The sequence below is a fragment of the Ambystoma mexicanum genome, chromosome 3p (assembly GCF_040938575.1).
Source record: "Ambystoma mexicanum isolate Mex_15411 chromosome 3p, UKY_AmexF1_1, whole genome shotgun sequence".
In the NCBI taxonomy this organism is placed as follows: domain Eukaryota; kingdom Metazoa; phylum Chordata; class Amphibia; order Caudata; family Ambystomatidae; genus Ambystoma; species Ambystoma mexicanum.
This window is the reverse complement of record NC_090925.1, coordinates 112,227,063-112,253,691: the sequence shown is the minus strand read 5'-3', so window position 1 is coordinate 112,253,691 and position 26,629 is coordinate 112,227,063. Positions and strand designations below refer to the sequence as shown.

At 46.5% G+C, this 26,629-nt stretch overlaps 1 protein-coding gene across 4 annotated transcripts in view; it reads left to right on the top strand.

Moving 5' to 3' along the window:
- Nucleotides 1-26,629, top strand: part of LOC138580138 (C-type lectin domain family 2 member L-like) — a 158,284-nt gene that overhangs the window by 31,934 nt on the left and 99,721 nt on the right. For all 4 annotated transcript variants that reach the window (XM_069650452.1, XM_069650450.1, XM_069650448.1 and 1 more), the window contains exon 2: nt 2,834-2,944. In XM_069650452.1, coding sequence (XP_069506553.1) covers nt 2,834-2,944 — 111 coding nt within the window. The remainder of the gene's footprint in view (nt 1-2,833; nt 2,945-26,629) is intronic.

Genomic DNA, 26,629 nt, shown 5'->3' with positions numbered 1-26,629 from the left:
AATTACAGTGATGACATCCTCGACTTTGGAAGGTCTCGTGAGGAGCACGACCCCGCCCTGCTTGCTACCTGCGCAGCTGTCTAAGGAGCAGGCCTGACCCTGAACATTGAAAAATGCCAATTCAGCAAACCCAAGCAAAAATGTTTTGGGCATATATTCTCTGCGGACAGGATGACGCCAGATCCTAACAAGGTCTCCACCATCTTCAACATGTGGGAACCTACCCAGGTGGCGATGTGCAGTCGTTTCTGGGGATGGCAGGGTACTGCGCCCGGTACATCCCACACTATGCCTCCATCACTGTGCTACTGTGCCGTCTACTCCAGAAGAACACTGCATTCACGTGGTCAACTGAATGTCAGGAGGCATTCAACACCATTAAACTAGCACTGCCGGAAGCCCGGAGGCTGGCTTACTTTGACCCGTAGTGGCACACCGAAATCGTTGTGGATGCGAGTCCGGTGGGGCTTGGCGCCATACTCGCCCAGACCAACGCATCGACTCACATCCCAGGCACATGGTGGCCTATGCCAGCAGAGCACTGGCCCCGCCCGAGTCTGCCGAATCTAAGTGATCCATCCGCGGTTGAATTTACCACGGCCGGAACATTCGCATGAGAAAGGTGCGAACTACCAAAAGTGTGCACCTTTCTCATGCGATCACACATACATACTCACACCCACACACACAACACACCCATAGCACACCCACACCCTCAACGTAAATATACCCTACTTACCTTCTTCTTCACACTGGTTTCCTGCGGCGCCAGTTCCCTTTCACTTTTTTCACGGGTGTGCTGCGGGGGTGTCCCAGCAACACCCCGCTCACTATACCACACAGTATAGTGAGCGGGGTGTTGCGGGGACACCCCCGCAGCCCCCGCAGTCTTTTTTTTATACTTCCCTATAATACTACCACCAAAGGTTCAAACTTTTGGTGGTTCAAACCTTTGGTGGTAGCATTTTTCGGACTTTTAATCCATGTAAACATTTGGATGCGGTGCCTACTCACAGGCTGAGAAGGAGAGCCTGGCCACTGTGTGGGCATGCAAGTACTTCCACAACTTTGTAATAGGGAAAAGGTTCACACTTATTACGGACCATCAGGTGCTGCTCTCCCTATTCGGTAACCCTAGGACCAAAATGCCCCGCAGGATAGAGCGGTGTGGCATCAGGCTCCAAGAATATGACTTTGAAATCATTCACAGACGAGGAGGCAAAAACAACCCGGCTGATTACTTATCAAGGCATCCGGACGGCAAGCCAATATCCAGACCTGGGGACACAGAATATATCAACTATGTGACCTCAAATGTGCTCCCGCCGGCTTTATCACTTCGGCGGCGGACCCCTCCATGGAACTGGCGATCAGCCTGATGGAGAACAACAGGTGGAAGGACTACCGCCGGGCTGTGCTAAACCACCCGGGGGCGTGCAGGAATGAATTGGAAAGATTCACCAAGATACACATGGAACTGGCTGTGAAGGACAAAGTAATACTTCTGAGGGGGTGCAGACTCGTCATCCCTGCAACCCTCAGAGCAGAGGTCATCAAGACGGTGCACGAAGGAGACCGAGGCGCTGAGAACAAAAAAAGGCAGCTCTGGTGTCATATGTGGTTTCCCTTCCTGGACTGAATGGTTGACCGCTGGGTGAAGAACTGTGTAGCGTGCCAATGCACAGCCAGAGCGGAAACCCCAGCCCCAATCCTTCCCACACACATCCGTGACCATTCCTGGGAGAGCGTCGCCGTTGATTTCTACGGACCCCTAGAGTCGGGGGAGTACCTCCTGCGGGCTTCATCCATCAGAAGAGCACACCTCGCTGGCCACAAGCCAATGGTATGGCTGAGCGGTTTATAGCCTCGGTCAAAAAGATGCTGCAGAGAGCCTGCATTGAGAGTACCAACCCGCATCAGGCGCTCTGTCACCTGCTCCATGACTACCGCAACATGCCTCATGAGGCAACCAACAAGACCCCGGCTGAACTTATGATGAGGTAAGACGTTCGTACACGGATTGTGCGACACCCCATGACCCAGCTGGAAGTGGACCAGATGGTAATAAGAATAGATACGGAGCGGAAGGAGAAAGCATGAGTAGACACTTATGAGAGAAGAGGAGCAAGGCCCAAGGAGTTCCATGTCAGAGACGAAGTGTGGGTGCAGCAAGCGATGTCAAGAAAGACTGATTCCAGATTTCCACCAAGGCCTTTGCCTGTGACATCTGTCAAAGGAACCATGGTCACGGCTACCAACGCGGAAGTGACAAGGAACAGCTCCCTCTTCAAACACGTCGTCAAGAAGGAGGATGAAAGGCCTCTGCCTCCTGACCCTGATCCGGAGCCTCGTGAGTCCCGGGATGACCTATGGACTCCCCCCGCCACCGGTTGGAGCCGGCTGGAGCAGGCAGGTTGATCCAGGGTGGCGATGCAAGGCCAGGCCACAATGAACCATCAGGAGGCTGCTTTGCCTAGTGGAAGAGTGCTAGGTGGACGTTAGGACATTTGTCTGGGGGTGATGTTACGGGGCCTTGTCTCTTTAAGACAGAGACAGGAGTCATGCGGGGCATGACGTGGGAGTGGGGAAGAGCGAAAGACCAGCAAGTTAGTATGTAAATGAAAAGGAATAAAGAAAGACGTCTGATTGCATTCTCCGGTGTCGTGTCCTTATTATCCGAGCCGCAACAACTCAACATTTGCCAGCTTGAATAACTTCACAACACCAAAAATCCATCTGAAAGTTCTACAGATTATCCTTTAGTTGTATGGAGTAAACCTGTTTTCGTCAAGGGTGTCTTGGACATTAACTATCCTTTTTATTCTCTTTTTAGACCTCTGGAAGAATATCTGTTTCTGGAGAATTATTGCTGCTGTTTCTGTTGTTTTATTAATCATTGGTATTCTTGTGGCCGCTACCTGGCATACCACACCCTCTTCTAGAGGTAAGTGTCATATAGCAAAACATAACAACCATTTGCAATTTTGTTGGAGAAAAACAGAGTTCATGTTAGAGTTCCAAAAGCCTGACTGAGAATGCTGTCCATTCACAAAGAACAACATAACTTTCAAAAATATTTTTATGCCATTGATATTGTAAAACCTATGTTAACCATCTCACAAAGTAAAATACAAACATGCATAAAGATTCATGTTATTTAATGTACTGGTAAAAAAAAGTGTGTAACATTTTTATGATGCAAAGTAGTTTAAGCCCTTTCTCAATAGATACACATACGCAGTTATGTCTAAATGTAAGGGAAAACCAAGTAGAAAGATAGTATCTGATGGAGAAAAGAGATTAAACTAATAGAAAATTGTTAGAAAGGGAAGGTCAGAAATCAAATCTGAATAAATACAAAAGGGCTTTACAGGATTTCGAGAAAATCAGTAAATGTCTATGCACAATAAAAGCTTACATATACACACGTCGATTAGACCTCATGAAGTCCCAGGTGCTGTCCCTTTCAGCAGAAACAAATCCACCCAATAATAAGATTGCTTCTGCAGAACGCTAACTTTGGTGATAAGAATCACTGCATGTAGTAATTCTTGGAATTCTGCTAATTATTCTTCCTCTGTGTGACAATTCATGGGATCACGCCACTTCTCCCCAGGGGAAAGCCCTTCCCTGTGAGGCTAGGGAAGTGAGCCCGCTACGCAACATTCTCCTTAGGGGTGACGGAAAGTGGGACCTCACAGGGAGAGACTCCCCTCATGGAGACAAGGACTCCTGTTCCGTGACAGTGCTCCCTAACCCTCTTGCCCTTGAAACCATGAAATCCATGAGGTCTGCTGTGAAACAATCTGAAAGCACTATTGTATGTTAGTGCAATGCTCCTTCCTTCCTTTCTTCCTGTAAGACTTCATACCATCAGGACAAGGAAGACTAAAATAGACATACAAGCAGATCTTTAAATCATCTTCCAAAAGTACTGAGAAGAAGAAGATTGAAGGAGTCATACAAACTACTCCTTTGCAAAGTACAGAAGGTACTGGGAAGAGGTGGCCCCAAGGAGGCATGAAGAATACACAGGTGACACAAACAAAGTACTATGGCACTCTGCTGGGTTAGGACCCAGCTGTACGACATAAACACTGAGAAAGGACTCAATGAGAGGCGAAGCGGAAGTAAAACCTGGCAGACGTGGAAAGTTCAAACCTAGAAGCAAGAAGGTACGCTGGAGAAGCATGCCTTCAGTTGGGGGGGCACTGTTGAGTTGCGAGCCAAGATGGCAGACCACACTTAAGCTCTATGTAGAGTGGTTGTAAGTTCTTCACTCTCTCTGGTCTGCAGCTGTTCATAGCCATTTTCAGGTGATATTGGGCTGCTGCAGTGCCTGGGTGACTGAGACAGCAGGACCCCACTTTGGAGGCCTTCCGCGCCATCCCAGCCTGGTGCTGCAGAGACCCGGATTTAGACCCGTTGTGAAGTGGAACAGATACTGGGACTGAGCGGGGGAGGTGGTTGCCCCCTTCCTACTTCCCCGGCGGCTTGCCTGTTGCCTACCCGTGGCCTACGGCATGGAGGGACGGGCTCACTTGTGGCCCGGCTCATGCGGTGCACAGAGGAGCCGCGGCAGTGTTCCTGGCAGTGGGCATCACATAGTCCTGCCATCAGCAGAGCAACACCGGAACTCATTGTGGTGAGGAGACCCACCGCGAGATCCATGTCGATGTGGCTGCCCCCTCCTGTGCTGCTTGAGGACTGCATATAGCTCCTGTTGGGTAGCCGGTTCTCCATTCCACAGGGTTATAATTGGGTGTACGCAGGCAGAAGCGACTCACTCATGCAGCTTGACTGCATTGCGCTGCACTTGGCAGAGCTGCAGAGGTGAGGCACATGACTGGTGGGAGCTCTGGCTGTCTGGCACTGGGAGTCCATATTAAGTGAACGGGCTGCACAGGGGTTTCAACGCTAAAGGATCCTACTCAGGCACTGTACAAAGGGTCTGGGGAGGAGCCAAGGACTGATTTATGGACTGTGTTGGCAGATTGGCTACCTCTTGTGCCACCTGGGATTAGACTTCTGCCTCTGACATCCATATCACTACCCATACCTATTTCTGTAACAGTAGGCAATGTGAGCGTTCCTTTCTGTGCTTTGTTTGTGTAATGCTGTTGCTCATTTATGTTATTTGCCTCTTGGTCAGTGATTTCTGTCTCTTTTTGCATTGATTGCGTCTTAAGAGACTTTGCAGTTGTCTTTACAGGGATGTGTGCATCATATCCTTTCTCTACGGTGACCTTTGGTCCATAACCTTGCCCCATCACTGTGTTTTCTGCTTTGCTGGTCTCTCTACTTCCTTTTAGCTGTTTTTCTCATCCATTTTAGTGAGTCTAGCAGGGTCTGCATCATGAGCGACTTTTCTCCCTGCTCACTAGATGCCAAGTCACATAGCCTTCTTTGCCAGACTGAAGAAGTCTCTGCCTCCTGATTTAGGCGCTCCTCTACTTTATTTACAAATGTTTCTATAAAAATCTATTTAGAGTGAAGCAGCGCAAGCATTGTTGTGTTATCCTTCACATTTTCATTTATGGTTTCATATAGTTTTGTGTATGGGGCTATGGAGATTGTCAATGCAGCCATAACGTCATTGTGTATCTGCATACTAGCGGCAATTGACAATTGATTTTTGTCAATTCGTAGACGTGCTAGTCTCCTTGTCACTTGTTTTAATTTTTTTCTCCCGTATACATCCTTTTTGGATGTAATTTTTCTCGTATTTCCACTGTTTCTGCTGGTTCAATTTGCTCGTCTGCGTCCTCTTGTCGTCTATATCTCTGCCTAATTTCTCTCAAGTGTTTTAGTTCCATCAGCAGCAATTCATTTTCTCTGTCTGTATCTGCTGACTTTGAAATGACATCTTGTCTCCTCATGTTACCTGAATTTGAGGGCTTTGTTTTTCCATATCATCCGTCATGTGCAGTTTGATTGCTTTACAGATAACTTGCGTATTGGAAAAAGGATTATGTGACATTTAAGCACGCCCTGGGAGAAGGGTGGGAAAAATTGAAAGGGTTTGTAAAAACTATTGTAGGAAGTTTCCGGAAGACAGAACAAGACTGAACCACGATAAGGGTGTCATTCTCCTGGTTTTCCACATAATTGTTGAATCAGAAACTATAGCACAAGGTCACCAAACAGCAGCCTGGAGGCTGACCAAGCTGACCAAGAGAAGATTGTAATTTTCTGGACTTTAAATATGTCTGTGCTGAATTGGAACTATTACAAGAAACTACTAGACGACCGCCAGAGGCTGAACTGTTGGACCAGGAGAAGGGAGCCATTCTCCTGGTATTGGCTACAAGTATTGAAGTTGAACTATTATCAAAAACTAGTAGGAAACCACCCATGGGGCTGATCCCATTTAACTAGGAGAAGAGAGTAATTCTCCTGGAGCGTTTTATGTTCATATCTTTTGTTTAGTGGTAGGGCTAGAGTAGAATAGTTTGGACAGAGGACGGACGCTTTGAGTTTGACAACCACCCTGATGATAAGCACCCCAGTTATTCTTTGGTTAGGTATGGGAAACCCTTTAGTGATCGGGAGGTTTTTTCCTTATTATTTAAATAAAGCTTTTATAGTGATAATGCCACCCCTTTGTCCAAATCCTTCCTCCAGCACGCCACATCTGTTCCCCCTTTCATTTTCCCCAACTCCCTCCCTTTTTCCCTTTCCTCACTGATTAGCCGGACAAACCCCGGGGAGGGCACATTTATGTACATTTTCAGAAACTGTAGGTTGTTTGAGGCTCATACGGTGGTGATTTGCCACAGTATAAAAACTTCAGAACATTTTGGGAAATCTGATGGGTTGGCAATTATGGAACCACATTTCCAGAAAGGGCACATGGGGTATTTCTGAAAATCTGCTAGCATTATGTCAAGTAGCCTGTATACGATGCAGAATATACTTGACTAAACAGAACAACAATGAAATCAAAACCAAGACTTTCACACTGGGTGTGATGCTGTCTCAGGAGCATTGTGAGTCTTCCAGTGGTTTCCCGAACCCATGAAATTGTCTTAGTAGGCTTTTGTGGGTTTCCCAAGAGTCTCTGAACCTTGTGGCCAGTCTTCGTACCACAACACTCTGTCAGTAAGTCTTTTCTTCCACTCGCACAACTGAGAATATAGGTGGAATCTCTCTGTCTGGATGAGACAATAATAATAACAATAAATTATTATTGTTATTATTATTTGCATAGTACACAAAAGCGCTATACATAGAACATTTGTACATACCACCCTCGTGGGTGGGACCAGCCTGATATGCACATGGATATTTCTTCTCTGTGAAGGGTGCAGAAAGCTGAAACGTGGTTGTAGATCTTCCTGAGTGGAGTATATTCCATAGATCAAGCTATTTGAGGCATGTTGGTTCTCAGTCAGTAACGTAGCAGGATTGAATGCTGGCAAGGCCAACTCAGCCTTTAATCCTTCCGAGGTCAAAAAACGAGTACCAACTTTCGTTGCTTGATAATTGTATGTAAATATATTCCATTTATAGAGCTTTGGTGAAAGCCCTATATAAATATTAAATTGTTATTGGTAAAGGGGCCCCACACCTTTTATACAATTATTTGTAGCCAAAGGAAGTTGGTACTCATTTATTGTCCTTGAAAGGATGAAAGTCTGAGTTGGCCTTGCAAGGATTCGAACTTGCGACCTGCAGATCACACACAGATCTCAGCAGCAAGCACCCAATCCCACATAGTTATTTTACCAGTGATGGTGTAAGGAGTTGCCAGCTCTGAGTCAATCCCTTCCATAGACACGAGACAGGGGTGTTGGGAAGGAAGGCCTCCCATCTCGGTTTCCCTACCTATTTCTCCTCTGGCTTCCTAGCCTGGGTCTCGTTCCTCCATCCACCTACAGGACCTTCTGAGGGCTGACTTAGTCCACCTGTTATGTCTGATTCAAGGACTACGCTCCACCTTCTCCTTAATCTTCCTCACACCACCTGTTGTTGTGCCCTCTTTAGTATGTACTTTCCTTCAAAATGTTACTACCTCCTCCTCATTTTTAATGTAATGCCTTTCTCTACTGTACTCCACCAACCACCTGATGTTACTACCACTGCTTCTGCGCCGCCTTCACTTCCTGAAGTTACCACCAACTCCTCCTCTGTACCACCTTCACTTCCTGATGTTAACACCTCCTCCTTCTCTGTATCACCTTCCCCAGCTGATGTTACCACCTCCTCCTCTGTGCCAATTTCTCCTCCTGATGTTCCCTCCTCCACCTACTCCCCATCTTTTTAGGACCTGTTAATCGCTTTGGATATCCCTCTCCAATGCTCTCCTATATGTACTCCTGCCACAACCTCCTCCAGCAACCCAGATTGGCTCATGTTTCTGCATTAGACAGGGCTTTGTTAACTTATTTTGGTTGCACACTGTTGGTGTGTGCACCTGGGTTCTGCACTTCAGTTCAGGATGGCATTGGCTCCTTCTCCAAGTCACCCAGTCTTACTATGTGGTTAGGGGGCTGGGCTGAGCTTTTCAGGCCTGGCTGCCATGTTGAGAATAACTTTTCCCTTTCTGTTGCTGTCTTGTGCCCTCGGGGAAGGACCCAGATCTCCTGCTTCCTGTTGTGTGAACAAGCTGCTGGAAAAGCATGTTGTAAGCTTTCTAAAGCCCTGGAATGTGTACAGGATCCTTGTTCATGGTCAACTTGCATCTTTGTAACCTCTTTGGGTGAATACTCTGCCAGGAGCCAATGAACCAGTAATATTTTATCTCTTGTGGTTAAACTCGCTGTTGGAAAGCCACAAAATATCAATGCTGTATCTTTCGCAGGTTTTGGTAGTTTGTACAGTGTCTCCTTGGGACTTTGAACTAAGTTCTGTGCTCCAACAGATTCACTGGTAACAGTAGAAGGATAAATGCTACAAGCATTGTGTGAGTGAAACTACTGTGGAACAAAAGCATCTGTTTTCTCCCTCTAGGTTTTTGAGTCTCTCCAAACTTCCGCTGGGCACACAATTCACTGACACCGAGCGCGGCACATGTTTTTCTTCATCCTTGACCCAATACAATCTGCCAATAGCCTTTTGCGAGATCAAGGTTGGAGATGTACTTAACAGGTCCAATCTGCTCAATTATTTTGTTGATTATAGGCATCAAATTTCACGATCTCATTCACCTTCTGGAAATCACTACAAAACCACCAACTGTCATCAGGTTTAGACATTGGAACACGATTTGACAGCCAATGAGTATGAGAAAGCTCAATGACCCAGACTTACAGTCTCTTCCTCTTCCACCTCCACCATGCATCTGCAAGGTAATAAGGTCAGAGCTGAACTACCTCCCCTCTAGCTGTTTGAATCCAGTGGAGGTAGCCATGGGCCTGCCCAGGTTGCTCACTGAGAGCATTCGAGAAATGCTGTAGAAAAGACTGAGCTCTTGCTTCTGGATGTTACTGAAGTCCTTCTGGGATCAACTCCACCAGTGCTGGGCTATTAGCAGGAGTTACCAAGGACATCATCAGGGAGGGTTCCTCGGGTTGTTGACATTTCTTCAGCCAGTTGATGTGATACACTTGGTTGGTTCTCCAGCGAGTCGTCTTGTAAGACTATGTTGTTGTAGTGCCTACAAAACTGCTTTATTTTATGGGTGGTCAGCTTATTTCCTGTGGTTGGTAAAGATGAGCACCAGGTCTGTAACCATGAACTTCCTCGGTTGGCCTCGCCGATCATACAACCTCTTGTGTTGCTTTTGGCTGTTATGCTACTGTTATTGGACAAGCCATCAAATTATTTTCAGGCGCTCTCTGGTTAAGTGAACAAACTCTTCTATCTCTACTTCTGTGTTCTTTTCTCTTTGTATCCTTCCAGCAGAATGTCCAGAACATCACAGGCCTCCTTTCCATAAGCCAGTTGGAAAGTGGGGGGGGCCTTGCAGTGCTTTCCTGCCAGCAAACTACGCTCCGCTTAGCAGCTCATTCAGGTTCAGTGCCCCCTGATACCAATTTCTTGAGAGGGTTCTTTAAAGTCTGGTTAAAGTGCCCCCAGAGGCTGTCAGTCTGGGGGCGATAAATAGAAGTCTGTCTCAATTCCTAACAGTTCTTTTAGCTTGGTCATGATTGGGCCATACATGGAGTTTCCTGATCTGTGAGTATCAGTTTTGAGAATTCCACCCAGCAGAAGTGCAGTATCAGATGTATAAGCAGCCTCTGGGTGGAAAGGCTTCTGGGAACCGATTTGCATAATCTAAAATAATCCGGATGTAATGTGTCCCTGCCTTGGAGGGGTTATAGTTCCATGAATGATATCCATAGCAATCAAGAAGAAAGATTCCTCGGTGATGAGCCAGGGCTGAAGTGGAACCTCTCTAAATGTTTTCGGGAGTTTTTCAGCCACATGGGCAGTCCAGGAAATATTTCTGCAGGGATCAAAATAAGGAACCGCTGGGCAGGAGAGAGAAGCAGCTCATGGGTATTAGACATCACCCAGTAAGCAGGAGCTACTGCTGGGTAAGAAGAAGCTAGTACATAGTGAGGCAAATGAGACTCCAACTATAATCTTGTGCCCATTATGTTTGAATCAACATGCTTTCAATGTCTTCTACATGTTTCCTAACACACTTTTATACCGATTCCCAAACACAGATTTTGAAACAGCTGTGAGAAACCTGCCGGTGTTCTCCCACCTACTCCCCCGGGATCCTCTATTCAGGTGGCCAGTGAAAGTCCATCATTTTTGGATCCCGGCCGTGGGTCTGGACAGGTGAGGGAGGATCACCTGAGTGGAGGGTCACAAGGGATTGGGAGGAGAACACCTAAGGGTGAGACATGGTATTCCCCCTTTTTCCAATACACCTCAAAACCCTCTGCCTCAAGGTTTTAGGGGATATTTCCAGTCCGATTCCATCTCCCCATCCCCAGTTCCAACATGTACTGTGTTGAGGAAGAGTTGACCGAGAGCAATGAGGATTAACCATAGGAACAGCATGGAGATGCAAAGAGAGGCCTACTACATAACGAGGGAGTCGTATCTCCAGGGAGCCGGAGAGGTGCTTGCTGCAGGGTGTTGGGCGTGTCCAGGCCAGTGCTCATTCCTCTGAGATGTGGGTCGGTGCCAGGGATGTATTAGGGGTAGGTGGTGAGACTCTGACCTCAGTTTAAAGATCCCGAGGACCCGCTGACCTGTGCTGCGCTTACGGGATGAGTTTCAGACAGCAAGAGAGAAAGAAACTCTGAATGAAAAGTGGGGGAGCGACTTGAAAGCAGGAAAACGAGCGCAAGGGTCCCAAAAGCAGGCAAAGGGGTGCAAGCAACCCGAAACAGGAAAGTGGGTATGAGTGTCCCAAAAGAAAAAAAAGAAGGTGCAAGCGTGCACAAGCAAAATTGAAAAAGTGAAAGAAGGTGCAAGTGTGCACACACAATGTGTAAAGAGTGAAAGAAGGTGAAATGGTGCACAAGCAAATTGGAAAATGTGAAAGAAGGTGCACAAGCCAAAGTAAAGAAAGGTGGAAGAGAGGCAAAAGCAGAGTGAAAAAGGCACCGGATGAGAAAGGTGCCAGAAGAGAGATTTAAAGTGTAAAAAGAGGGGCCAGAAGTCAGTGGTCACGCAGGGGAGGAGCGGAAAGACCAGCGTTTTCAAAGGTCTCTGACACTGCCCCATGAAAGAACTGTGTGTTAAAAGGTATATCCTGACGAGATGAACTTTTATTTAAAACCAGAGGGGCCCGAGCTTGGGGAAGGGAACCCTGAGAGGCTCACAAAGACCTTTTGAAATCTGCAGAAGAGGCCTAGAATTGGGGAAGTGAATTCTGAGAGACCTTACAGAAGCTGTGGTTTTTTGTGCGTGTTTGAGGCCTGGACCTGGGGAAGGGAACCCTGCAAGGCCTAAAAGGAACTATGTCTTTTTGTTCGGATCTGGAGGGATTGAAGCTTGGGGAAGGGAATGCCAAGAGCCCCATAGACATTTGGAATGTATTTGACTTTCTGCAAGAGCCCTATATGGAGGGTTCCGAGGGCAACCCTTTTAAGTTCAACTATTTTTAAAACTGGCAGAACTGCACCTGATGGTAAGACGACCTGAAACCAGTCTTGGTTTACATTTTCTTTTGAGCCACCATTGTTCCTTTAAGAAGACCCTTATCACATTTTATCTAAGAGGGAGGGCAAGAATCGGTTGTGAAACTGAGAGATTTTGGTTTTGGACTTACAGGCATCACCAGCCACAGAACCATCAGTTGAGGGAACAAATCCTTAGAATTAGGGCCAGTTAGGCATTACACCAACGCAACGATGTTCTTCAATAAAGGTTTCCAAACGGTTACTTTTCAGTCTGTCTCTCTCTTGATACCAGGCCTGTCTCACACAGCACATTGATATGTGACTATGGCACCAGTTGGCATGGGGAATCAAAAGTAGATCCTCATAGCTGTTGGTGTCAAGCTAATTGGGCTCTTCTAGGACAGAAGCAGGACCTAGAAAGCTCCCAACTCCTGAACATTTCTAACCCTCTATCTGGACTTGTTGAAGTACCCCAGGATACAAAAACCTGCTACACACATATTATTCGGTTTTGGTGAACACTTTGTGTCCTGCTGAGCACTTCAAATATGCGAGGTCTAGGGCACACCTTCAAAAATTGGGGGTGCTAGCAGTTAAATCTTGTCTGACTATCGCCCTTTACATTATTGGTGACCAGATAGAACAGTCCCCCCTCCCCTTGGACACAAAGTAAGCTCCTCTAGTGGTCTTCCCTCTGTTAATGACTCCAATCAAGAATTCCCATTAAGTCAGTGCCTTGTCTGGGATTGCTCAAGGGAAGCCCTTATTTATATATTTTTATGACCAGTTATAATCTGGATGATGAACCCTTGTATAACGCCCCTCTCTTAGAATCCCCCTGACCCCACTGAGCCAAGAAGTAGGTTTGTTTTGCAAATTTAAAAGGTTTATTTGAAAAATTAAACAATAGATATATATCACACTTTTATAAATAAATTGATAATTGGTAGCACACTTGTGAATATGAGCAGTAATCCGCAATAGGTAATCCTACAGTAGCACAGTTTTTGGTTACTTATGAATAAGAACAGAGGACTAAGGTAGCAGAGAATGCTTATATGGTTCAAGGAAATGCAAGGTGGGACAGAATGCAACACAGAAATAATTTGATATGATTTCACCAAGAGATAATGTGATCACTTTTCCTTTTGACAATTCACCCCCCCCCTATGCAATAGAAGATGGAAGGGAGAGCACACAGTTCTCAGGAATACAATCAAATGTACAATACGAATTCAGTTCCCCCCTAGCAAGCTAGAGAAACAGGGATGATTTTAAACACAGGTAAGTACTTTAAAGGTGGTATGCAAAGAAGGGAAAAATATGGTAAAAATGATTTTAATTCTCTATAAGAGATTCAGGGTGGGTGATACCTACTTCAAATTTGTTCAAGATCACTTTAGCAATGCTCTATGAATGATTGTCAGGTTGCAAACGAATTTCAGCAAAGGAAAGCAAGAAGCTGCTATTTTGACACGTGAAGAAATTTGAGCCAAATCGCAAATCGCGGCACTTTTTCCGAGTGCGTTGAGCGCAATTACGAAATAATGAATAGGGAGTCGATTCTGGGTTCGTTGGAAAGCCTAGAATCTTAGCTTGATAATGAAAGTCAAATCTCGCTTCTAGCACAAACGGTTCAAGAGATACAGACGATTTTGTGAAGGTCGTTTTTTCAGAAATGAAATTATGTTTCAAAATGGCAAAATGACACTTTTACAGGCTTAAGATCGGAGAAGAGACACACAATTCTATGATGCAGTTCTGGACAGGTTCAAATGTTTTGAATCAGATTAATTTAAGCTAAGAGATTGGTTTTGCACAGTTCTAGCTGGGTACTCACGCCTAATTTTGGAAGGAATGGGCCTCGTCACGGATCTGGTCCACAGGTTGGACTGGACTTCTGGCCGGTTTCTGGTACTGGTACTGGTTCTCTGGTTCTGCTCACAGCGATCTGGTCTGGGTCCGGCCTGCGGTTCTGGATACAGCTCTGCTTTCTGGGTGTTTCTGGCACAGGGTTTTAGGCCAGAATCCGACAGCTCAGCCCGGCTGTTTGAATAATTTGCAAATGATTTTGAGGCCTGCTGAAAAAGGATTCAGCTTGTGGATTCAGGCCTCTCTGCTACGAGTTTTGGAGTCTGGATTCAAAGTTCTGGTCTCTGGAGATTGATGGATTTGAAGTCTGGAGTCTCCCGGCAAAGAGTCCCGCAAGAAAGTGGAAAGTGAATCTCCCTGTCTGGCTTCCAGTGACTCTTTTTATGTCTTTTGAAAATGGGTGTGGATGCTAACTTTCTTTGCCCAACCCACTCACGATTTGATAGGTCAAGGATTTCTCTTTGACCTGATTTGAGAAGGGAGCAGTGAGTCAGAGTGAGTCATCTTTATGGCATACAGAAAGAAACTCCCCCTTTGCTTTTACCTTAGAAAATCATTTTCATAACTAAACACATTTCCGAGATACACAGGTAGTTGACATTACATATACACATCATATATCACATAAGGTAGTTTCTGTTCCAACTCTGATGTTTCTAAGAGCTTGCATTAAAAAATGACGACTTATTTTCGTTTTTAGTTGGTTTACCAATATCGGACGTTTACCAAAAATGGCACAAATGTACACCGCCTTTCTACACATATTCCAGTAAATTTCCATGTCTCTAGCTTAAACCCAGTGTCTGCAACATGAATACATTGCAGGGTTCGGTCCCAGAACATCGTACGGAATTGAGTTTAGACTCAAATTGTAGGTACATATCCCATTTTAAGGATCTCCAAATTGTACATTCCTGTCATCTGGTTACAATTAGTTATCAGTGTTTTTATAAAACATATATTTGCCTTCAATTCACAAAAAGATTCTGGCCCGCCCCTAGGAACTGGGTGAGTCAGGGATCACATGTCTCTTCTTCCAGGCAGAGCTCTGTTTACAGTCCACAGCCAAATCAGCATATGCCATTCAATTGAAATAGACTATTGAGTTGGGTCCTGCAGGCTGGAGGAGAAACCCCTCTGTCTCAATTAACAGGGCCATGTGATATCCTGCCTCCTGGTGTGGGTCTCTGGGGTGTTAAGAGTTCTCAGTAAAGGCATGTCTTTTGAACGTTTAATTACATAAGACCCCCTTCTGTTCACGGCACAGTTCTGCAAGACAGCTCTCCTGTCAGGATTTATAGAGCACCAGTGCCGGTCAGTGTCCAATGCCAGTACTGCACCTATTTTTCACAGCTGTCTTGAATTAATACATTTCAAAAGGAAAGGATTTTACTTGATAGTATATGATCCTTGCTTGACATGGCATTGATGTGGATCTGTAGTAGAGTAAAGTAAAACACTCAACCATAGTTGGATTTTTGTTTGATGGTTCCGGGCCCATGATCTTAGTAATTTTTGACATGAATAAAAACGGGTTTTGAACAGAACCATCTTTCTTTGCACTGGTGGGTGGTAGGTCACTGGACCATTTTGTGTGCACGAAACTACACGGTTCTCCAGGATTCTGGCGCAAATGTGGGCTTTCCGCCCTCTTGGATTTCCTAAGCCCACAGCACCAAATGTTGCAGCATAATAGTCCAAATGTGGGTCAGGACACCCAACAAGCCCCCCCGCCTGACTGCGCTTTGATTTCGTGTCGAGGGAGAGTCGGGGGCAAAGGATGTTTTGATCCACACGCTGGTATGTCCACCACATCTTCTTCCAATTCCGCAGATGGCACAGTTCAGCATCTTTTCCTCCATCCGGTAGGATCGATCGGTTCTCCTCGCCTGTCCTGATGGGAATATTGGGCGGTACCCCGGGCCCCTCGGATCTTTGCTCCCAGTCCCCGGGTCATTCTCCTTGGTCAGTGTCCATGGTTTCATCTCTCCTAGGATGATAAAGCAAAGCGGCAATACACATTCCTAGACATTTTTCCACCACTATTAATGGTGTGGCGAACATATACATTTTATACATCCGGATACATTTTGCAGTCTTATTTTAAAAAACAAGATATAACAGGATACATTTTCATACCAGAATCATGATATTTTAGAGACTATATGCTGGATATTTTAGGGTTGGAACTGAATTACTCTGGAGCGGCCCCCTCTGGGATTCCAGAGGATTCCTCCAGTTGCTGCAGAGTGTGCCTGGGATGGCAACACTTTAGCTGATTTATATGTACTCACTTGTCTTCCCCTTCCGCCGGACTACCTTTGAGGATGCGGATCTTATAAACTACTGGGGGATCTTGTCTATAATTTCAAACAGTCCCTTCCATGTAGGCAAAAATGTTCGCTGTTTGGCCTGGTTTCTTTGGAAATTGTATAGATAGACCCGGTCTCCCACATTATATACTTTCCTGGAAGTTTTCAAATCGTAATGGGTCTTCATGCTATCAGCTGATCTTTCTGGATTCTGCTGAGCATAGGCAAAAGCATGTTGAAGGTGTTTCCTTAAATTCTCCACATACTCATGAGTTGTAGAGGCATTTATCAATGTCTGCTCTTGGGTCTTGTAGAGCAAATGCTGGGGAAGCACCATCTTGCGTCCAGTCATCAGCTCAAACGGTGACATTTTAGTTGAGGATGAAGGGGTAGATCTGATGGCCATTAGGACCAGAGGTAATCGGATATCCCAACTTGGCCCAGAATCTGCCACAAACATTTTTAATATGCTCACAATGGTTCTGTTGTATCTCTCCACTGCACCAGAAAAGGCTGGCCGGTAAGCAATATGTAGCTTCCTTTTGACCCCCAGTATCTCCCACATCTTTGTCATTACCTCGCAGGTGAAATGGCTACCTCGGTCTGACTCAATCCTTTGAGGTAGACCAAAATGGGAAAAGATGTGGTTAATCATCAGGGCAGCTGCTGTTTCTACCTTGCAGTTTGGAGCTGGGAGACATTCCACCCACTTGGTTAACAAGCATGTGACCGTCAACATGTACTTGTTTCCCCTAGACGAGCGAATCACAGGGCCTACGAAGTCGATTTGCAAATCTGACGTGTCATTCCCCTCTTTTGGAGAGGCGCACAGTGTGTGAGGGATGATGGCTGAAATTGTGCACACACCAGATACCCCTTCAAGTATTGGTCAAGGTCCTGCCCCATGTGTGGCCAGTAAGCAACCTCTCTTAAGATCTCAAGTGTTGTGTGAAACCCCCTATGACCGGCGGTGGCCGCATCATGGGTGTGACTTAACGTCACGCTTCGGAATGAGGTAGGGACCACCCACTGATCATGGCCAGCTTGGGATTTCCTTACCAACAAACCGTCTTGGATTCAGAACATTTTAGGACATTTCATCAACACTCTAAGGTCCTCCTTCCCAATGTAATCGGTATCCGTCAGGGGAAAGTTCTCAGGGTCCTCAATGTGTTGGTAAAACTTACCAATTATTGGATCCCCCTTCTGAGCCATAATTAAATCAGCATCAGGGGTCTCCTTACTCCATTGTGCAGTTGAAAGATCATTGTGAGCATTTGTCTGGGACCTAGTGATAGCCGTGACCTGGATTTCCCCCACCAGGGACTCAATCTCTATTCGATCCCCTTGGATGGCCCAGGTTTTGGCCAGCTAATCAGCTAAGTCATATCCAGTTTTGTCTGGTCCCTCTACTTTGGAATGACCCTTGATCTTTTTCCAGTAGATGGTCACCCCATTCGATGTGACCAGATCATCAATGTTTTGGATCAACTTCCCATGTTTCAAGGGTTTGTTGTTAGCACATAGCATGCCTCTGGTATTCCAATTGACCAGGTGCTCCACGAACCCGTTCCGTACATAATCCGAATCTGTGATTATGACCAGTTCGTGGAGTTGATGTTGGACAGCAGTGAGGATGGCGTGATGCACAGCCATCAACTCTGCTACTTGACTACTTCGGGGACCGATTTTGTACCCAGCGGAGGGTTCTGGCGACTTATTCACCCACGCATTCCCTACGCCGGCCACCAGTTCTTTTTCCCCATTGTTTTCAACATGGTAAGAGCATCCATCCACATAGACAGTGGGCATTCCCTCACACTTGTCTTCTTCAAAGATTTTGTGTGGGGAATTAAGGTATGCCTCCATGTTGTCCTTGATTTTTAGACTTTCGTCCTCGAGACAGTTTTCTCTGGCACAATCATGCAAGTCAGCCAGACCTTGTGCGAGGGGACTCTTCTTGTTTTGACCATATCTGACCTCCACAGGAAAGCCTTGCATTGACAGAATCCAGGAAGTAATTCGGGAATTACTCACATTTCCGGCCCGGATTCTGTCACTTTCGAGATATTGCAGCGGCTGGTGTGGAGTCTCCACTATGATGTGTTTCCCCTGGATGAACGGGTGGTAATTCTTCAATGCCCACACCGTTGCCAGGAGTGCCTTCTCACAATCGTTGAATTTTTCTTCCACAGAGGATAAAGTTTTGCTCGCATAGGAGATTACTTTATTGACCTTGTCATGCTTTTGGTATAATACTGCCGTCAAGCACGTATTAGAGAACCCTGTCTCCAGGAAGAACTCCTTGTTTCTGACAGGGTAAGCTAGGCAAGGCGCTTGTGAGAGGCTTCTTTTGAGTTGTCTTACTGCCTCGGATTGTTCTGGACCCCATTCCCACTTGACCCCCCCCTTCAAAAGATGAATCAGGGGTCTAGTGATCTCTGCATAGCCCTCAATGAACTTTCTCCTGTAATTAGTCAGTCCAAGGAGGCTCCTTAGTTCCCGCAGAGTTGTGGGATCCTTCAGTTTCTGAAGTGCTTCCACTTTCTTTTCTTGGGGACAGAGACCCTGAGGAGTAATCTCATGCCCCAAGAAATTAACACAGGTTCTACACCACTGTGCTTTCTGAAAGGAAAGTTTTGCTCCGGCGGCCCTCAACTGTGTCAGAACATAACGGATCTCAGCTATATGTTCCTCCACAGATGAACTTTTGATGAGGACATCATCTACATAAGCCAGGTTACCCCTCGCACCCAGGTCGGGCATGGCCTTATGTAGGAAAATGTTGAACTCATTGCCGGAGTTGAGGTATCCGAAGGGAGTCCGGGTCCATGTGTACTGCTGGCCCCCAAAGGTAAAAGCCAGTTTGTATTGGTCCTCCTTACTGACAGGCATGGTCCAGTATCCATTGGTCAGGTCTATTACAGTGAATACCTGTGACCCCTGAATCTGGGCCAGCCCTTGGTCAATATAGGGCAGAGGCCATCGGGAAGTATGGACCCGTTTGTTGAGCTCCCTAAGGTCGGCGCAGAGTCTCCACTGGCAGTTTGGCTTCAATATTCCCAGCACCGGATTATTGAAGGTGCTGTGGACTGGACGGATTATTCCCGGGACTCAAGGTTCTTAATTATTTCAGTAAGGGACTCCATGGATGCGAGGGGCAAACGATATTGCTTCACAAACACTGGAGTCATGCCAGGGTCCGTGGGAATTGTTGTTGTGTGGATGTCGGTGCGACCACAGTCATATGAGTCTACCACAAAGACATCTTGGAAATCCAAGAAAACTTTTTTCAACTTTTGCTTCTGTTCCATAGTCACACAGGCATCAGCTAGGTTGACTCTCTCTTCCACCATCTGCCTGAAGCCTGGAAAGACTTCTGGTTTTGCTATCTCAGCAGCCTCCTCCAGCTGGGTGGAGAAGTCCCTGGTCAGAGTGCTGATTTGGACTGGTGGCTTCAGGTGGGAATGGCAGCCCTCATGGACCTGGAAAATCACCTCATCCCCTCTGAAGTCACAAGTCACATCTTCCTTACCATAAGGGCAAGAAGTGTACACCAGGAAGTTCCCCCCATGCCGGGTAAAGATCCTGTCTGGTGTTGTATTGTCATCACTGTCACTGTCAAAACAGTCCTTGGGGATCGGTCCTAACAGTTCAATTCCTAAATCAATGGAGAAATGTCGGTCATCAACCGCCATTCCAATAATGGGGCCTGCGGCTAGAGTAATACTCTGTAAATCGCTGTTATCCACCTCTATTGGAATGATGTCATGTTCTATGTTGACTAATGGTGTTGGGTTTACCCCCAACCCTTGCTGTTGGAGAGAAGCATTTAGATGAATATAAGCATCAGGGTTTTTCCATTTTTGTCCTCTTTTAACTTTCACTTCCAGGGAGAATTGTCGGGTCCTTTCTGGGATGGTGACTTCCTCCTTAATCTGAATTTCAACTGCATAAGGTAGCAATTGAGCTGACCTAAATGCTTTTTCTGGATCATCAAAGCCCATGGGATTATCCACTAATCGGGACCAAGCTTTGAAGTTTATTAGGTCCAAACTAATTTCAAAGCGATTAAGAATGTCACTGCCTAAGTAAAAGGCGGCAGTGACGTCTCGCACGACCCAACCATTATGGACTATGCTCTTGATTTTGAGCATACACCTGCTTGGCAGGAGATGTTTGGAATTGGGTGTTTCCAGATCCATTTCCCATTTGTCTATCAGTTTGAATGTGGGAATGGCTGGATCTTTTGGGAGGTGGCGGAACACGGCTTTGCTGATGAAGCTCTTACCGTTGTTCACACACACTTGGGCGAGAACAGAGTCCTTCCCATCATTTAACTGAACAGGGATGAACAACTGCTCTCCAATTTGCTGAACATCAGCCAGGCTCTGAGCTGATTTACATCTTTCTGGACTATAGGAGTGGGAGTTTCTGATTGTGGATTAGTAAAGAATTTCAGAGTATTTCCTTCCAGTGTGGAATACCACCTTAAACTGGAAGGGAGGTTGATTTTCAGACATAGAGAGGACCCCCCCATCACCTGTCTGTTGTCCTACTTTGGTTGTTCAGGAATTTGGTTGTTCTGGAAGTGAAATTTTACTTGGTCAGATTTTTGTTCAACCATGTGGCAGATGCCGTTTAAACTAACATGGTTGACGCTCTGTTTTAATTTTATTGGTCGGCTAGTCTGGGTCCAGAGGACCTTGTTTACGCAATCTATTAGGGGTGACAACCTTCTCAGGAGGTCATTCCCTAGTAAACAAGGGGTGCCCTCTGGAGTCACTACTATGACCGGGTGTTTCACCTTGTGTCGCCCAATTTTGATGTCCAAATCTGCAGTCCCCTCGACGGGAATTTCCTTCCCGTCAAAGTTCTGGAGTTGTCCAGGAAGAGAGGTGAGAGGAATACGGTAATTCTCCCCCCTACCTGCAAGGCCCTTTTGGACAGAAGGGTAGCTTGGGATCCAGTGTCCACCAGTGCCAAAATTGTACCCTGCCCCTGTACTTGTACCGGGGCATAGTATCTTCCCTCCTTCTCCTCAAGGGGGCACAGATAATGCACATTTTTGGACAACTGGTGGGCTAATTTTCTGGTTTTGGACATTGCGTGAGAAGAGATTTGGGCAGAATTCTGTGGAGAGTCATGGGAATCTGCAAGAAAAAGTTGGCAACTTGAAATGGTTTTGGGTTCCCCTGGTTCCGATTCTCGGCCGCCCCCCCCCTTTTTGGAGGCAGTCATCAGGATGGGTTTGACCCATGGGATTTTGGGATTGTTGGTTCTGGGATAGAATGATGGACAGCGACAGCTCAATCCCCACATCTACCCAGTCTATGGATGCGGTTTTAGATTCCCCTGGTTCCGGTTCTGGGCCGTCCCCCCCTTTTTGGAGGCAGTCACCAGGATGGGTTTGAACCAGGGGTTTTTGGTATTGTTGGTTCTGGAATAGAATGATGGGCGGCGACTGCTCAATAAATACCCACATCTACCCAGTCTGGGTTGGAATCCCTTGGGACCCATTTTTCCTTGGGAGGAGTTCCCCCATCTCTGAAGGAGAAGATCCTTTTCTCAGGATCCTCTGAGGATCCCTCTCCCTCAAATTGGAAGACCTGTACCTCCTCCACAAAATGGGTCTGTTTGGGTCCTTTGTTTCTCCTACCTCCTCTTTGCTCCTTGGGTGGCAGACTTTCAGGGGTAGGAGGTTTTGTTTCCGGTTCCTGGTTTTCCAGGGGCTGTTTACAAGTTGGGAAGGAAGCTTCCTCCAAGGCTTCACACCCCCTTCCCCTTGTGCCTCCTCCCTGGGAACCGGTGGGTTATCGGGGTGCTGCCCCCGTCATTGTTCTGGAGCACCAGGCCCAGAGTTTGGGGCATTCTGCGGTGGCATGCTCATCTAAGGGTTCTGTTGAGCCCTCAGTATGTGACCCAGATCCCGTGCCATATTTTGGACCTGGCGCTCAAGTTGGGAAACCCTCTCAGGCTATTACGGGGTTCTGTTTTCTCCCCTGGGCTGATCCCGGGAAGGGTAGCTATCCCTTCTCTGGTAGTGCCCCGGGTTGGGAAGATTTGGGTACCCCTCCACCCTTGGCCTCCCCTCTCCCGGATTAGGTTGTCTGGGCTCAGGGAAGTGGGTAAAGAAGGATGGATGATTTTGGGGCTGGAAGTTGGGTGGATACCTGGGGAACAAGTTCTGCCCAGGATTTGGTGAATTTATGCCCTCCTGGGGGAAGTGTGGAGGGAAGTTCCCTGGGTTGGGCGCTTGGTTGGATCCCCCCCTTGGGCCGGAGGAGTCCACACATAACCCAGGATTGGACTGTTTCCCTTATAGCGGGGACTTACATAGTCAGGGGAGCGGGGGACCCCATTTGTGGGACTACCTCCTTGACTCCCCGTCTGTGACTGGCCCGAGGGCCTTCTGGGCTGTGAATTATTTGGTGCAGGCAGGTTTTTAGGTCCCCCCATCTCCAAATCTAAAACGGGGGCAACCTTTACCTCTGCCACCTTGGCAGCAGCAGGGGTGCTGTTGGTTTTGCGGTTTTTGGGCTGATTCTTATTTTCCACCGGTTTCTGCACCTCATAGATGCGGGTGGCTTGCTCAATGACCCAGTCTAAAGATCTTTTCTCGTGAAAATCTCTCACGAGCTGGGTCATTATGTATTTGGGGAGAGCATGGAAAAATGTGTTGATGAATTCTCTGCTGTCCGTGCGCACCCTTCTGGTGGTCTGCGCAAAGGCATGCTCCAATTCTTGCACACATTCTTGTGGGGCCTGATCCTCCCCACATTGCAAATTGTAGGCTGCCTTGCGAGCCTCTTGTGGATTCCAGTGAACAGAAAAATGTTTCAAGATGGCCGCCCTATATGTGGACCATCTTGAATGATTTTGGTCCTCCAGCCCCGCAAAGAAACTGGAGTATTCTGGGGAGAATGTCCATTTGACGTACTGGATGCAGCTACTGCTGTCCTTCAAATGGAACGTCTCCATCATTTGCTCAAAGAGCTCCAAGTGTTCCCAAACAGAATACTTGGTGTTCTTGTGATAAGGGGGTGATGACGCTCCTTATTGTCTTGATCTGCTTTAAGGGGTCCTTAAGCAAGGCCCTTTTTGCCTTATTGGCCTTTTTGGTTCGGGTAACCCTGGTCCACTCATCCTCTGACTCACAGGCACTGTTCCCAGAGGTGCCCCTCTGATCTTCCAGGTTTTCCCAGATTCTGCGAGCCTGGGAATGGCTGGCAGAATGTGTGGACCTGGTTTCCTGTGTCCTGGGCCGCTCAGAGGAGTCTTCAGATCCCTCCTTGCTGGATTTGATGGGTACCCCCCCACTGACCTAACTGGGCAGAGGTTTTCGGGATGCCCTTAGTGGGTCTACTTTCCTGGGGTTCCCCACTAAATTGCACTGTGCTTGAGTGCCCATACACGGATGCCCGCCCATCCATTCCTGGGAGGTACTGGCCTATGAACCCCATACTTTTGGCCGGATAGTAATCTGCCCTCCCTGTGGCCCTGTGCTCATGTGCGCCAGGGGACATGGGGGTGGCAGAGTCCAAGGACTGGGAGAGATGAAGGCCTCTGGTACTAGGGCTCCTGAGGTTATGCTCAGGTGTTTCCCTTTCCCAGCGAACTTCATCTCTATCAGCCCCTGCTCCCTGTTGCAATGCAAGAGCCTGTGCTTTCAGTTCCTCAGTTAAGGCCTTACTAGACTCTATCAGTCTCTCCTGCATGGCTGCCTGTTGCTGGAGCCTATCATTGTGCTGACAGAGAGCCTCATTCTCTCTCTCTGCCTCCTGATTGGTCCTGGAATACTGGGCCAGTCTTTGCTGCAGGAGGGTTATCTCCTGAGTCCCATCCCTACTGGCCTGCTCCTTTCTTGTCAGAGCATCTTCCACCCTCCTGGTGTGCGCTAACAAGTTCTGATGCTCTTTTTGGAGGTCACCCAGCCCCTGGAGGGCCAGGTGATTTCCTTCATTTTTTTCTTTTAATTGGCAGACTTCCTGGCCTAAGGTGTCCCTTTCCTGACTAAGAGCCTGCATCTGTGCCGCCAGGTCGTCCCTCTGCCTTTGAAAGGCACCAGCTTTCTGGCGTTCTTGATCAAACTCTGCCTGGGTATCCAGGTCTTTCAAAATCAATGTATTGCTTTCCTCTTTCTCTCTGTCTATTCGGATTTGCAGGGTGGCTACCTGCTCTGTGCATGCCCTGTTAGTCTAGTTGTTGCTCCAGCTTTTTCTGGCTCTGCAGTAGGGAGTCCAAACTTTCTTGGTACTCCTTCTGCAAGGCCAGAAATCTGGTATCCTGGTCAGCCTTTTCCTGTTGCAGGATATCCATATCCTCCTTTATTTTACTAATATACTGCCTACTATCATTTTCTGACTCCTGGCTCCTGTGCAGCCTCTGCTCAGAAGAGACCAGGTCAGATTGGGCCTTCTCTAACGCCATCAGTTGCCTATTTGCCAGATCTTGGCCTTCAGCACATTTGTCCTGTATGGCTCCCATATGTAAATATAAATATGCCGCTACCCTGGCAATGGTTGTGCTCATCCTTGGCCTTAGGGGCCATACATAGTTCACTCAGGGCCACATGTAAGGGACCCTGATCTCTCCATATATCTAACCCTGTTTCAGTGATCTTGGGTGCGATTGCCTGCAACCAGACCGCCTAGTCCTGATGAGCCCACTCACCTCTCACAAATATCTTATGTAAGAGGTGTTCTCTGGCTATTTTGATATCTACCAAGGTCATCATTCTGGAACTTGATTTCCTTCCTGACTTACAGAAGTTTGTATTTTATTTTGCAAAACAGACCGTTTCCTTAGAGCTTTCCTTTGAAGGGTGTTTTTACAGTGTAACACGGCGTGGTGATCCAACAGAATTTATATATTCTGTCAGTTAGCACACTGCATTAATCTGCACAAGTGATAGATCTAATCCAGAATCCCCGGCTACGATCCCCCACTCTGTTAATGACTCCAATCAAGCATTCCCACTAAGTCAGTGCCTTGTCTGGGATTGCTCAAGGGAAGCCCTTATTTATATATTTTTATGACAAGTTATAATCTGGATGATGAACCCTTGTATAACACCTCTCTCTTAGAATCCCCCTGACCCCACTGAGCCAAGAAGTAGGTTTGTTTTGCAAATTGAAAAGGTTTATTTGAAAAATTAAACAATAGATATATATCGCACTTTTATAAATAAATTGATAATTGGTAGCACACTTGTGAAAATGAGCAGTAATCAGCAATAGGTAATCCTACAGTAGCACAGTTCTTGGTTACTTATGAATAAGAACAGAGGACTAAGGTAGCAGAGAATGCTTATATGGTTCAAGGAAATGCAAGGTGGGACAGAATGCAACACAGAAATAATTTGATATGATTTCATGCAACACAGAAATAATTTGATATGATTTCAACAAGAGATAATGTGATCACTTTTCCTTTTGACAATTCAACCCCCCCCCCCCATGCAATAGAAGATGGAAGGGAGAGCACACAGTTCTCAGGAATACAATCAAATGTACAATACGAATTCAGTTCCCCCCTAGCAAGCTTAGAGAAACAGGGATGATTTTAAACACAGGCAAAGTACTTTAAAGGTGGTATGCAAAGAAGGGAAAAATATGCTAAAAATGATTTTAATTCCCTATAAGAGATTCAGGGTGGGTGATAGCTACTTCAAATTTGTTCAGGATCACTTTAGCAATGCTCTATGAATGATTGTCAGGTTGCAAACGAATTTCAGCAAAGGAAAGCAAGAAGCTGCTATTTTGACACGTGAAGAAATTTCAGCCAAATCACAAATCGCTGCACTTTTTCCGAATGTGTCAAGCGCAATTACGGAATAAGTATACTGAATAGGAAGTTGGTTCTGGGTTCGTTGGAAAGCCTAAAATCTCAGCTTTATAATGAAAGTCAAATCTCGCTTCTAGCATAAACGGTTCAAGAGATACGGACTATTTCGTGAAGGTTGTTTTTTCAGAAATGAAATTATGATTCAAAATGGCAAAATGACACTTTTACAGGCTTAAGATCGGAGAAGAGACACACGATTCTATGATGCAGTTCTGGACAGGTTCAAATGTTTTAAATCAGATTAATTTAAGCTAAGAGATTGGTTTTGCACAGTTCTAGCTGGGTACTGACTCCTAATTTTGGAAGAAATGGGCCTCGTCACGGATCTTCTCTGGTTCTGCTCACAGCGATCTGGTCTGGGTCCGGTCTGCGGTTCTGGATACAGCTCTGCTTTCTGGGTGTTTCTGGCACAGGGTTCCAGGCCAGAATCTGACAGCTCAGCCCGGCTGTTTGAATAATTTGCAAATGATTTTGAGGCCTGCTGAAAAAGGATTCAGCTTGTGGATTCAGGCCTCTCTGCTACAAGTTCTGGAGTCTGGATTCAAAGTTCTGGTCTCTGGAGATTGATGG